Below are 14,791 nucleotides of genomic sequence, written 5' to 3'. Positions count from 1 at the left end.
TTTGCGTATTGGCCACTGGGTTGATATGAGAAATGATGTTGCCCATAACTGAAGCCTGGCAGCCAGTGAAAGCTCTGCGTCCTGCCCACCTGATGCCTCGTTTCTGGAGGGAGAGTGATTAAGATTGTTTCCCTTGAAAACTTCGAGTCTTCTACTTGCTTGATATAGGCATGCACTGCCTAAGTCCCTGGGGTAGTTTGGAAGGATCCAGTAGCACAAAACTTCATGCTATTGTAACCTTCACTTCTATGGGAAAAGCTGTCCCTGATCCAGAAGTGGTTAATTGATCATCTGCACGGATGGTAGAATTCTGTGACAGTCTGTCTTCTGAATTAGAGGTGGAGAAGATGGGTCTCTTCTGACATTCAGGTACTTGTGGAGAAGTCTATAAACGTGGGTACTGGGATAGTGTTGAGTGAGGACAAAGCGCCTTAGTTGTCATTAAATCTGTATTTGGTAGTCCACCATGAATTATTCTTCCTCATCTAAAGCATCCATGAGTGGAGCAAATTACAACAGGAAAATTTAGAAAACACTAAAAAAAAACACACTTCCCTCTTGTTGGAGCAGGTCACACCCCAAAATCCCTGCTGCACCCATTACTAAAGAGCAAGCAGATGCAGTGGGTGTTCCCTCAGCCGCAGTTTGGAAATCTGACGAGGATACACATTTAAATAATAAGTCACAGTAAATGAGGTCAGTGTATTCCTGTATCGTGGCCTCATTTTTGCAAATAAAATACCAAGTTGAGAAATCAGGTGAGCAGTCGGAACTAGGCCAAATGAAGTCATTGGGCCTCAACTTTTGAATATTTGAGGCCCTCCCCTGCCTGTACTGCTCCCGAATCCTGGGAGTAGAAATGGCAGTGGACAGCGTCTAATTGTGGGAAAACACTGTGGACTGCAGCACCATTATTGTGATTCTTCAGTGTTGTGAGTCTGTAGCTGAGTGATCACAAATTGTTTGCTCCCCTCCTTGTTAAAGAAGGTATAGTTGTACAACAAAACTTGCAAACTGGAATTCCGTTACCATTGACGTTCTCCACAATTAAACTGGTGTCTTCCACGCACTAAATCTTCCAGCCCCAGACTGCAAGCAATTCCACCATCCACGCACCATGCTGCAGGCTCATTGCTAGTTCCATAAATTGCACACCAAGTCCTGCACAACCCACCTAATGAGCATTTAAATATACATGCAGCTGAAGTTGCTCAAAGAAGATTGGAATTTTATTTCAAAAAGCTCTTTATTTGTAGGCAGCAGAAGTATTATTTTCTGTTTTCTTTTTCATTCAATTAAAGAAAACAGTTTTCATTTTGGTATTTTACTGCTGATTTTTGAATTAAAACCAGAATTCCCAATTATTATCGAGTTATAGCCTAATTATACTAAACCACTCATCAAACATAATTTCTTTTGTTTATTCCATATCGAAAAATCTAAATTTTGCTGGGCGGAGTACCCAGCCTGCTCACATCGGGAGTTCTCCGGACCATTACAATTATAGACGTACAGACTAGCTATACAAGATTTATATCAATGAAATTTTCAAAGATGCAGATTCAGAAATACCAATCCGTTAGCGATGTTGCAGTTCGATGTGTATATCCCTTATCTTGATCTGCTTGTAGGCAGGCTGAGGTGCTGTCTCGAGTGACTTCTCAACACCTGATTTGAATAACACTATTCCCCCACTCTGGTCAACCAGAATTAAAGTCACTTTTCTATATATTTCAAATATAATTTAAGTTTTCTTATTGGGAACTGTTTCTAGACAGATGTGTGCATATATTTTTTTATATAAACTTTGGGTTGAGTTTTAGGTTTTGAAAAATTAACTTCACTACAGCTTTTTGTTGTTCAAAGTTTGGCTTCTGGAACAAAAGTTGCATTGTTTCATTGCTTTTCTTCTGAAGGTCTAATCTAAGATCTAAGACCTTTAACCTCCAAGAGAGCATGATAATCCATCACACTTGTGGTAATTGTACAAACACAATGATGCACTGCTGTCTTGACAAGTGTTTTTATTTCTCCCCTGCTAAATGTCTCCCATCTAATAGCTTTGCTCAGTGGTATGCTTGTACAAGATATACATGAAAGCAAAAGCTGAAAAGCGGAACAACTTTTTTATTTGCACCCTGACCCTTTCTCTTGATGTGCCCTTTTTTTAAACAGTAGGAAACTGCGAAAACAGTTCCCTCCAGCTCAAAGACACTGAATCGTTTTGACACCAAACTTGCCCTGGCTGATTCATGAAGTGAACCACAAGCTTAAAAACACATGTAGAGTGTTCCCCAATGGCTCGGTGAAATGTATAGGCCCACGAGGTTGCAGGTTTGATGCCTACTCTGTGCTGAGTTAGCTGATCTCGTTCAGGACCGAGGCAGTGGCACTACAATTGGCCTCAGTGCCTTTGGGTTAAGGGTGGATAGATGGGTCAGGGTTCCTTCTCACTATACAGCAACCCCTGGTGTGTGTGTGTGCGTGTGCACACATGTTAGGTGACAATTGGACTTGGCTCTGGTGCCTCTGTGATTGAATAGCCCACTGGCAGTTGCTGTTGAGATGAACAGTGGCCAGGTGGATGCCATGCCAGACGGGGTCTGTGGGACATCACCCCAGCAAGGAGTTGCCACATTCCAGAGGGGAGGAATTGGTGGTAAAAGAAAGTTTGTCAATTGGGTCCAGGAATGTTCATAAGTATTTTGGGGAAAAGCCAGAAATGCCTTTACAAATGTTATAGTTGAAGCTACCAGGATCCCAATTTTAATAGAGGCTAATGGATAAAAAGGCCTCAATTGGGTTGGGCACAGTCATCAGAATCACAGCCTTGAAAGCAGTGGGGTATAATTACTTTATTGTGTGCTATGTGGAAAACTCCTGGGGCCCCATTCTTCAATCTCACCCCAAAAGAAACACATGGGCAGTATAATTCCATGTAGTCCATCTATATCATTCCAAAATCTTCACGGAGACTTCACTACCATCCACAATTTAACTGCAGCATAAGGACTTCATTTCAAGTTGCATTACAGCTCATGTTTCATTCTTTACATGTTCATAAATCAAGTGTATGCACAAAGGCACAATAAATGATGTGACAAGACAGATGCAGATGAGCAGGGCCAGTCAGTTCACTGAGAAAAAAAAATCTACAATCTCTCATCACTGACTCTTAAATGGTTGCAAGGTTTTTACCTTCATTAACCTACCTGGACATCCATTCTACATGTTACTCTTTGGGTGAAGATGGACTTAGGAACATAGGGACAGGAGTTGGCCATTAACCCCCACGAGCCTGTTCCGCTGTTCAGTTAGATTATGGCTGATCTATATCTTAACTCCATCTACCTGCCTTAGTTCCGTAACCCTTAATACTCTTGCCTAACAAAATTCTATCAATTTCAGTTTTGACATTTTCAATTGACCGAGCCTCAACAGCTTTTTGGGGAAGAGGGTTCCAGATTTTCACTATGCTTTGAGTGTGATTTCTGAAATAAATCCTAAACTGGCCTTTTGCAGTTTGAACCTGTGCCCCCTTTTCCTACTGTCACAAGTTAGCTTGTGTGTGTTACATATTTACTTATGTAAGGTTCTCTTGTAGTTGTCTTTTTTCAAGGATGGACAGTTCATGTTTCTACAATCTTTCCTCTAAACTCATGCCTCTGATGAGGCTTAGCCTTATGGTTATTCTCTGCACTACCTTCAGGGGTTGAATGTCTCCTTGACCAAAACTGTTACTCCTCTTCCTTTCCCAATTTCCTTGTCCTTTTCTAAAGATCCTTTAGTCTGGATTATTTACCTCCCAGTCATGTTCAGTTTGTAGCCAGGTTTCTGTAATGGCTGATACGTCACCCTTTAAACTGATTTGTGCTTCTAACTCACTTGTTTTATTTCTTATGCTATGTGTATTTGTGTACAGAACCCTTATTTGGGTAACTACTCCCACCTTGCTCACATGTCCTGTTGGCTTTATCTCTCATTTTCTGACTTCATACATGTGTATTCACCTTGCATGGTACGTGAGTCCAGGCAGGTCCACATCATGCTTGCCACACATGTCACTCCAGACTCTGATCCTGCCACACCTGTTTATATATTTAACCCAACAGATATTTAATCCAGATCTTTATATGTTGTTTATTGAATTATTTTTATTTACTCCCTCAAATTTATTACTTTTATTTAATAAATTTTGAAAGTCTCTCTTGTCCAAACTCCTGTAGCAAATATACAGTAAAAAGCTATAAATTAGAGTTCAGATGAACAATTTCTTTTTTTTTTTTAAAAAAGTACTTAGTTCTTCTTTGCTGTTCTTCCTTGCCACTCTCCTTGCTAATAAGTTGGGGGTGAGTGAGTAAAATAATCCAGTAACAGATTGTTGGGGCTTGTACTATGAAAGAGGGCGGCTCACTCACCACCTAACGCACCTAAGTGGCGGTGACACCGTATGCAGATACCCGGTCTACAATTCACTGAAATCCTAATTAGCTAATCTGAGTGTTAGGGAAAACTCCCATAATGTGCAGAAGAGCAGGGAGTTTTCCAGTTATTTTGCACAGCATTCGTGCCTCAACCATTACCAATAAAAACAGATTAATTGTTCATTGTTGTTTATAGGACCTTGCTGTTTGCCATGTTTGCTTTTAAGATAATTCATTGTATGTGAATTGCTTTGAGATATTTGAGAGGTATGGCAGGAGATATATAAATGCATTTTTTTCTTTTATGAACTTAATTGACCTTTTTTTCTTTCCCTGTTGAATGAGTACTGAAGGAGCCCGGTTTGTGCTGTCGCCTGTGTTGCCCGCTTCTGAGCAATGTGGAAAGCTGGGCTAAATGATAACGGATTTCCCTTTAAAATTAGTCCTTTCATGTTCTTATTGTGAAAACGCTTCTAATTCTGCCTTCCAAATTGCTATTTCTGGTAGCATATGAATGCAGCATAAATATAAGAAGTCGTGTACAGGAATTTTGGCAAGAATGTAGTGGATATTACAATTTAAAAAAATTTTTTTTGGAACAGGAGCACATTGTAGCTGAACCAATGCCTGCAAGTACCCTCCAGCAACAAGAACGTCACCTTTTCAATGACAAACCAGGTACAAACATTGGACATTATCTCAATGTATTTGTGGAATGTTATTTGTTAGGGTTTCTCTTTATATTATAGATCCATTACCTCACCTGGAACCAATCATGTTGGCTTGGCTTTCTTCTGGGGGACCCATGGGGGAAACAGTACACGTAGTAAGAATAGATGAATGGTGATTGTGGGAGATTCTATAATCGGGGGGTAGATAGTTTATTTTATAGATGCAAACTAGTGTCCCAAATGGTATGTTGCTTCCCTGGTGGGTTCGTGATATCACTGAGCGAATACAAAAGGAATAGGAGAGTGAGCAGCCAAAGGTTGAGATTCTGCATGGGACCAATTTCCTTTGTTTGCATAGTATTTGTGGGCATAATGAGGCTTGCACTGGACAGTAGTGCGGCCGTTTTGAATATTTAGGAGCGCCACAAATTGGACACACAAACCTCCACAGGCAATTTCTTGACCCATGCTCCCAATTGGCAAGGCTCCATGTTGTGGATGGTCTCTCAAAATTCACCTTGAAAAATGATTGAGATATATTGTGCTACATAAAAAATATCGAATCTTTCTTACCTAACCCCCCCAGCCCCAAAAACACACATTAATATGGAAGTGTACCAACACTCCTTGCCTAATATTTCCTCCACCCCGCATTTTATTTTTTTTTAAACTCAACAGATTTGGGTGTTTGACATCAGAGTAAAAGTGATTGTGGCATTTTTCATAGAATCTGACAGTAGAATAAAATAGTTAGCTACATATTTCGCAGATCAGGAAAGAACCGAACAGAAAGTAAGAATTTTCAGTCAAAAAAATTATAAGAGGCTACGCAAGTTGTACAGGCATTTCCCAGAACACAAAACTGATGTCAAATTGTTAGTGATTTTTGTGACTTAGTTTTGAGCAAACAGATATGAAAAGGAAGGGCAGACTCCAGAGATTCATCAATATCAATACAAGATTCTCACAGCAACATTGAAACCAATCAGCTTCAAATTACCATATTGTGACTTTATTATAATGGTCCAACGGTCAACTTGGCTCAATTTCAGTGAGGTGAATTTGAGCAATGTCTTTTGGGTGGGGAGGGAGTTGATTTTGAGGGGGTTGATTTTGGGCTATGGGCCCCGACGACATCCCGGCTGTCGTGCTGAAGACTTGTGCTCCAGAGCTAGCCGCGCCTCTAGCCAAGCTGTTCCAGTACAGCGACAACACTGGCATCTACCCGACAATGTGGAAAATTTCCCAGGTATGCCCTGTCCACAAAAAGCAGGACAAATCCACTCTGGCCAATTACCACCCCATCAGTTTACTCTCACCTTCCATCACTTTGCTGATGATTGTCATCGACAGTGCTATCAAGCGGCACTTACTCACCAATAACTGCTCACCAACGGTCAGTTTGGGTTCGACCCGGACCACTCGGCTCCAGCCCTCGTTACAGCCTTGGTCCAACATTGGACAAAAGAGCTGAATTTCAGAGGTGAGGTGAGAGTGACTGCCCTTGACATCAAGGCAGCATTTGACCGAGTGTGGCACCAAGGAGACCTAGTAAAATTGAAGTCAATGGGAATCAGGGGGAAAACTCTCCAGTGGCTGGAGTCAGACCTAGCACAAAGGAAGATGGTAGTGGTTGTTGGAGGCCAATCATCTCAGCCCCAGGATATTACTGCAGAAGTTCCTCAGGGCAGTGTTCAAGGCCCCACCATCTCCAGCTGCTTCATCAATGACCTTCCCTCCATCACAAGATCAGAAATGGGTATGTTTGCTCATGATTGCACAGTGTTCAGTTCCATTCGCAACCCCTCAGATAATGTTCCCATGTGCCTGCTGCCCTAGTCCTTCTAGGAGGTAGAGGTCACGGGTTTGGGAGGTGCTGTCTAAGAAGGTTCGGGGCACCATGGGTGGTTCTGCTGCACAGGAGGGGAGGAAGAAGAGCGGCAGGGCTATAGTGATAGGGGATTCAATTGTAAGGGGAACAGATAGGCGTTTCTGCGGCCGCAAACGTGACTCCAGGATGGTATGTTGCCTCCCTGGTGCTAGGGTCAAGGATGTCACGGAGCAGCTGCAGGGCATTCTGGAGGGGGAGGGTGAACAGCCAGTAGTCGTGGTCCATATTGGAACCAACGACATAGGTTTAAAAAAAGGGATGAGGTCCTGCAAGGTGAATTCAAGGAGTTAGGAGATAAATTAAAAAGCAGGACTTTAAAGGTAGTGATCTCAGGATTACTACCGGTGCCACGTGCTAGCGAGTATAGGAACAGGAGAATAGACAGGATGAATGTGTGGCTGCAGGGATGGTGTCGGAGTGAGGGAGTTAGATTCCTGGGATATTGGGACCGGTTCTGGGGAAGGTGGGACCTGTACAAGCGTGACTGGTTACACCCGAGCAGGACCGGGACCAATGTCCTCGCGGTGGTGTTTGCTAGTGCTGTTGGGGTAGATTTAAACTGGAGTGGCAGGGGGATGGGAACCTGAGCGGGGAGTCAGAAGGGAATGAAGTTGAGAGCAGCAAGAGAGGGGAAGACCCAGGGGAAATCGACAATACAAATAGTACAAACAGTTGTTCAAGAACAAGTGAAAGGGAAAAGCGTAGAGCAGCAGAAAGTATGTGTACTTTAGGCACGACAGATAAAATAAAAACTAGAAGGCATAAGGCGATTAACCCAGCATCAAAGCTGTGGCAGGGGGTTGGGAACCTGAGCAGGGAGACAGAGGAAAGCGTGTCAGGAAGGGACAGAAGGTATGGAGTAAAAGGTAAAGTGTTAAAAAAGGAAAAAGCAGGAACGAAGTGTCACATAACATATTTGAAAGTTATTTATCTGAATGCATGTCGCATTCGTAACAAAATGGACGAGTTAACAGCACAAATAACTACGTGTGGGTATGATCTTGTGGCCATTACAGAAACATGGCTGCAGAGTGACAATGACTGGGAATTAAATATGCCAGAGTATTTAACAATCAGGAAGGACAGGCAGGAAGGAAGGGGAGGTGGGGTGGCTATGTTAATAAAGGAAGGAATCACTGTAATACAGAGAAATGATATTGGGACAAAAGATCAGGACAATGAAACAGTTTGGGTAGAGATAAGGAATAATAAGGGTAAAAAAACACTAGTGGGCTTAGTATAAAGGCCTCCTAATAGTTGCAACTCTGCTGGAAGAAGTATTAATCAGGAAATAGTCGGGGCATGTGATAAGGGAACAGCTATAATTATGGGGGATTTTAACTATCACATTAACTGGACAAATCAAATTGGGCAGGGCAGCCTTGAAGAGTTTATTGAGTGTATTAGGGATGGATTTCTTGAGCAGTATGTAACTGATCCTACAAGGGGGCAGGCAACCTTGGACCTGGTCCTGTGTAATGAGCCAGGATTAATTAATAATGTCCTAGTTAAGGATCCCCTTGGAATGAGTGACCATAACATGGCTACATTCCATGTCCAATTAGAGGGTGAGAAGGTTGGTTCTCAAACAAGCGTACTGAGCTTGAATAAAGGAGACTATGATGGTATGAAAGCAGAATTGATTAAAGTGGACTGGGAAAATAGATTAAAGGGTAAGGCGGTACATGAGCAGTGGTGTTCATTTAAGGAGTTATTTTACAAGTTTCAAAAAATATATATTCCACTGAGGAAAAAAGGGTGTAAAAGAAATGACAGCCATCCGTGGCTAAGTAAAGACATTAAGGATAGTATCCGACTAAAAACAAGGACATATAAGGTAGCCAAACTTAGTGGGAGGATAGAAGATTGGGAAGTCTTCAAAAGACAGCAAAAAGTAACTAAAGGATTGATTAAGAAAGGGAAGATAGATTATGAAAATAAATTAGCAAAAAATATAAAAACAGATAGCAAGAGTTTCTATAGTTATACAAAAAGAAAAAGGGTGGCTAAGGCAAACGTAGGTCCCTTAGAGGATGAGACCGGGAAATTAATGGTGTGAAACATGGAGATGGCAAAAATGCTGAACAAATATTTTGTTTCAGTCTTTACGGTGGAGGACACTAAGAATATCCCAACGCTGGACAAACGGGGCTCTAGAGGGGGAGGAGCTAAATACGATTAAAATCACTAAGGAATTGGTACTCAGTAAATTAATGGGACTCAAGGCGGATAAATCCCCTGGACCTGATGGCTTACATCCTAGGGTCTTGAGGGAAGTGGCAGTGGGGATTGTGGATGCTTTGGTAATAATTTTCCAAAATTCTCTGGACTTGGCAAAGGTCCCGGCAGATTGGAAAACTGCTAATGTAACACCCTTATTTAAAAAGGGTAGTAGACAGAAGGCTGGAAATTATAGACCAGTTAGCCTAACATCTGTGGTGGGTAAAATTTTGGAGTCTATTATTAAGGAGACGGTAGCAGAACATTTGGACAAACATAATTTAATAGGACAAAGTCAGCATGGCTTTACGAAGGGGAAGTTTGCCCAAAGCCCAAAGCCCAAATTTGCTTGAGTTCTTTGAAGACATAACGTAAAGGGTGGATAAAGGGGAACCAGTGGACGTAGTGTATTTAGACTTCCAGAAGGCATTCGACAAGGTGCCACATAAAAGATTATTGCTCAAGATGAAGAATCACTGGATTGGGGGTAATATTCTGGCATGGGTGGAGGATTGGTTATCTAACAGGAAGCAGAGAGTTGGGATAAATGGTTCATTCTCGGACTGGCAACCAGTAGCCAGTGGTGTTCCGCAGGGGTCGGTGCTGGGTCCCCAACTCTTTACAATCTATATTAGCGATTTGGAGGAGGGGACCGAGTGTAACAGATCAAAGTTTGCAGATGATACAAAGATGGGAGGGAAAGTAGAGAGTGAGGAGGACATAAAAAACCTACAAGGGGATATAGACAGGCTGGGTGAGTGGGCGGAGATTTGGCAGATGCAATACAATATTGGAAAATGTGAGGTTATGCACTTTGGCAGGAAAAATCAGAGAGCAAGTTATTTTCTTAATGGCGAGAAACTGGAAAGTACTGCAATACAAAGGGATCTGGGGGTCCTAGTGCAAGAAAATCAAAAAGTTAGTATGCAGGTGCAGCAGATGATCAAGAAGGCCAACAGAATGTTGGCTTTTATTGCTCGGGGGATAGAATATAAAAACAGGGAGGTATTGCTGCATTATATAAAGATATTGGTGAGACCACACCTGGAATACTGCATACAGTTTTGGTGTCCATACTTAAGAAAAGACATACTTGCTCTCGAGGCAGTACAAAGAAGGTTCACTCGGTTAATCCCGGGGATGAGGGGGCGGACATATGAGGAAAGGTTGAGTAGATTGGGACTCCACTCATTGGAGTTCAGAAGAATGAGAGGCGATCTTATTGAAACGTATAAGATTGTGAAGGGGCTTGATCGGGTGGATGTGGTAAGGATGTTCCCAAGGATGGGTGAAACTAGAACTAGGGGGCATAATCTTAGAATAAGGGACTGCTCTTTCAAAACTGAGATGAGGAGAAACTTCTTCACTCAGGGTAGTAGGTCTGTGGAATTTGCTGCCCCAGGAAGCTGTGGAAGCTACATCATTAAATAAATTTAAAACCGAAATAGACAGTTTCCTAGAAGTAAAGGGAATTAGGGGTGATGGGGAGCGGGCAGGAAATTGGACATGAATTTAGATTTGAGGTTAGGATTAGATCAGCCATGATCTTATTGAATGGCGGAGCAGGCTCGAGGGGCCGATTGGCCTACTCCTGCTCCTATTTCTTATGTTCTTACGCCTCGGCGAGTTATTGCAGTGCATCCTGTGGATGGTACACACTGCAGCCACAGTGCGCCAGTGGTGAAGGGAGTGAATGTTTAGGGTGGTGGATGGGGTGCCAATCAAGCGGGCTGCTTCGACCTGGATGGTGTCGAGCTTCTTGAGTGTTGGAGCTGCAAGAGTATTCCATCACATTCCTAACTTGTGCCTTGTAGATGGTGGAAAGGCTTTGTGGAGTCAGGAGGTGAGTCACTCGCCACAGAATACCAGCCTCTGACCTGCTCTTGTAGCCACAGTATTTATGTGGCTGGTCCAGTTAAGTTTCTGGTCAATGGTGACCCCCAGGATGTTGATGGTGGGGGATTCGGCGATGGTAATGCTGTTGAATGTCAAGGGGAGGTGGTTAGACTCTCTTGTTGGAGATGGTCATTGCCTGGCCCGTGTCTGGCGTGAATGTTACTTGCCACTTATCAGCCCAAGCCTGGATGTTGTCCAGGTCTTGCTGCATGCGGGAACGGACTGCTTCATTATCTGAGGGGTTGCAAATGGAACTGAACACTGTGCAATCATCAGCGAACATCCCCATTTCTGACCTTGTGATGGAGGGAAGGTCATTGATGAAGCAGCTGAAGATGGTTGGGCCTAGGACACTGCCCTGAGGAATTCCTGCAGCAGTGACCTGGGGCTGAAATGATTGGCCTCCAACAACCACTACCATCTTCCTTTGTGCTAGGTATGACTCCAGCCACTGGGGAGTTTTCCCCCTGATTCCAATTGACTTCAATTTTACTAGGTCTCCTTGGTGCCACACTCGGTCAGATGTTGCCTCGATGTCAAGGGCAGTTACTCTCACTTCACCTCTGGAATTCAGCTCTTTTGTCCATGTTTGGACCAAGGCTGTAATGAAGTCTGGAGCAGAGTGGTCCTGGCGGAACCCAAACTGAGCATCAGTGAGTAAGTGCCGCTTGATAGCACTGTCGACGACACCTTCCATCACTTTGCTGATGATTGAGGGTAGACTGATGGGGCGGTAATTGGCCAGATTGGATTTGTCCTGCTTTTTGTGGACAGGACATTCCTGGGCAATTTTCCACATTGTTGGGTAGATGCTAGTGTTGTAGCTGTAATGGAACAGTCTGGCTAGAGTCGCGGCTGGTTCTGGAGCACAAGTCTTCAGCACTACAGCCGGGATGTTGTCGGGGCCCATAGCCTTTGCTGTATCCAGTGCACTCAGCCGTTGATATCGCGTGGAGTGAATCGAATTGGCTGAAGACTGGCTTCTGTGATGATGGGGATATCGGGAGGAGGCCGAGATGGATCATCCATTCGGCACTTCTGACTGAAGATGGTTGCAAACGCTTCAGCCTTGTCTTGGGGTGGGGGCGATAGACTTTGGAATGGAATTGGCTCTGAGATCTCGGGCAAGAACCTTGGCCTAACTCTGTGTGTACCAGGGATTGAACCTGGAACCTTTCTAATCTGGCTCCATGGCTCAACTCACTGGCTGAATTCATGGAGCAATTCAGGGAGCTCATCTGCTCTCCCTTTTTTTTTCCTGCCTTTTTAAAGCCAATTTTCTCCTCTCTCCTTGGGGCACATTTCCATGGGTGTTATGTACTCTCGCTCAGCTGGCTTTTCTTGTGTGAACCTGGAATGAGTGTCAGCAGACTATTTGACCGAGATGAATATTACAGCTGCAAGTGTCTCTGTATAGCAATAAGAAGTGGTACTTTAGCTTATTTTTCCAAGTAGCTGCCCCGGCTGAGGTCAGCTCACTTGCAAAGACCGGGTATCAAACCTGGGAACTTCATGGTCTGTCTGATTCATTTATTAAAATTTGCTGAGACACCTGAGTGAGTTTTTGCTCAATTTCTAAAGTAAGGCAGCGCACATACATTTTGGGCTCGATTTTTGGACGTCCGAGCCAGTGGGCTCGTGGCGGGGGCCTCCGAAAATCGGGGATTCCCAGGGCGGGTCCGGAGCCCGGCTCCAACCCGCCCATTTCCAGGTTCCCCAATGACGCGCTTAGATGCGCGCACAGCCCCCGCTTGTGGGACTGCCACTGGCAATCAGAGCCGGCGGGATCCCACTTAAACCAATTAATTTGATAGTTCAGGTCGTTAGCAGACCTGATTTGTAGGATATTTTAGGAGGTTGCGGGGGGGGGGGGGGGGGGGAGATTTCAACTCAACTGAGACTATTTCCCCTACTGGTGGAAACACTCCCAGTTGAAATGGACGTGTTGCAGCCACCAGCCTGTGGCAGCTGCAATGGTCCATTTGACAGGTGGGGGGGGGGGGGAAGACCCTCACTCATTGCAGGAGGCCACTCTGTCACTTTGGACAAAGTTTGGCCTCCACCACCCTCCTCCTAACAATAAAATTCACCAACTTGCAACCTCAACCCTGGTGTGCAGACACATGTACCTACCTTGCGGACCTCCTGAAACGTACATCTTCCGGATGGGGGCCGCCGTAGCTGCAGTCATGACCTCCTCGGAGGCCGAGCAGCATCACCAGCCTCGCCGGCCACGCCGTCCACCTCTGACACGTGGAGCTCCACAACACAGTGCTGTGACACATCCACCTGCACAGCAGGAGGGAGGGCAACCGCAAAAAGAGATGCGTCGCAGAGGGCACTACCCTCGCCACAGGGTCTACAGACCGAGGCTCAGCTTCCTGGACCTCTCTGAGCAGCAGTGCACACGGAGGCTCAGAGTCACTCGACATGTAGTCGTGGACATCTGCAGCCTCCTTCATGCCGAGCTGCTCCCGGCTGGCCCGAGCACCATCTTCTTACCTGTCGCTGTCAACGTCACCACTGCCCTCAACAACTTCTCCGCATCCTTTCAGTGTGCCACCGGGGACATCGCCGACGTCTCTCAGTCGTCTGCACAAAAGAGCCCTGCAAATACACCTACACCCACTTTGCAGTGACACAATGGGTGGCATCAGTTGTGGGTCTTCATGGTGATCCTCAGGAACGGGCATTATTGCGCAAACCAGACAAGATTTTCAAAGACATGGCAGTAGTGGTGATTTTTTATGAATTTTTGCAAAACAAAGGAAAATAAATCAAAAACATGACATTTTGTCTTTCACCCTTCTGCATCCCCTTTGTGCTCACAAATCCTTCGCCTTACGTTTATGGGAACCCCTACGTGGTGCTACCCCTGTGGCTTCAGCAGAAGTCGTGGCAGGTTGCTCGTGTTCATGCCCTGACCAATGAGATGCTTTGCGCGGACGCCCTCTGGGTTTCGGTGCCCATGAGGGCCCCTCCAAAGACTGCTCCACCTGTACCTGTGCAGGGGCAAACTCGGCCACCTGGAGAGGGGGCAGCGGGTGAGACGTGGGAGCGCTTTGAGTGGCGTCCCCACTTCCATGTCCTCTTTCACCATCATCCCTCTCCTGGCCCAGGCCCACATCACTCCTTCCACCCTGTTGGACAACAGTTTGGAGGACCTGTGTGAGGCCTTGGAAGGCCAGTTGTAAGATATCTGTCAGCCTGTTTAAGGTGGCAGAATGTTGCTCACCCTGAATCCAAACGGCCGTTGTCAGGTCCTGAATGGACTCATTGTTGAGCCGTGCTTGATGCTCGATGGAGGCTAGCCTTTCCTCCATCACAGACATTCCTGCACCTACCCGTGAAACTATCTCAGAGATGCCTTCACGTCCCTGTGACAATATTCCACGCATGCAGGAGTTGGACTCCTCCATCCTCTGCGTGGTTGTGGAGAGTGCGCGTTGCAACTGTTCCAGTACCTCGGCAATGTGCTGCTGCCCCTCGATGACTCTCCTTTTCACGGCTGGCCCCAGGGTTCAGCATCTGGGTCCAGCTGAGCAGAGCCTGTAGAAGAATGCTCCCACCGACGCGGACTCTCTACGGCTGCCCCTGCGATCAGGGTCTGCTCGTGCTCACGTGCGTGGTGACTCACCATGTGCAAGCCCAGCTCAGTGAGGATGGGGACCCACTGAGGTGTGTGTATC

At 45.2% G+C, this 14,791-nt stretch overlaps 1 protein-coding gene across 3 annotated transcripts in view; it reads left to right on the top strand.

The window, feature by feature from the left end:
• The window catches only part of reps2 (RALBP1 associated Eps domain containing 2), a 226,124-nt gene that overhangs the window by 159,682 nt on the left and 51,651 nt on the right, over window positions 1-14,791 (top strand). For all 3 annotated transcript variants that reach the window (XR_010964378.1, XM_067992674.1, XM_067992673.1), the window contains exon 10: window positions 5,027-5,102. Coding sequence is in view for 2 of the 3 variants with exons in the window: in XM_067992674.1 (XP_067848775.1) it covers window positions 5,027-5,102 (76 nt within the window). In the remaining variant the exon portion in view is untranslated. The remainder of the gene's footprint in view (window positions 1-5,026; window positions 5,103-14,791) is intronic.

The sequence above is a fragment of the Heptranchias perlo genome, chromosome 11 (assembly GCF_035084215.1).
Source record: "Heptranchias perlo isolate sHepPer1 chromosome 11, sHepPer1.hap1, whole genome shotgun sequence".
Taxonomy (NCBI): Eukaryota; Metazoa; Chordata; class Chondrichthyes; order Hexanchiformes; family Hexanchidae; genus Heptranchias; species Heptranchias perlo.
Note: the sequence above shows the minus strand (reverse complement) of the source record. Positions and strands in the feature narration are given on the sequence as shown.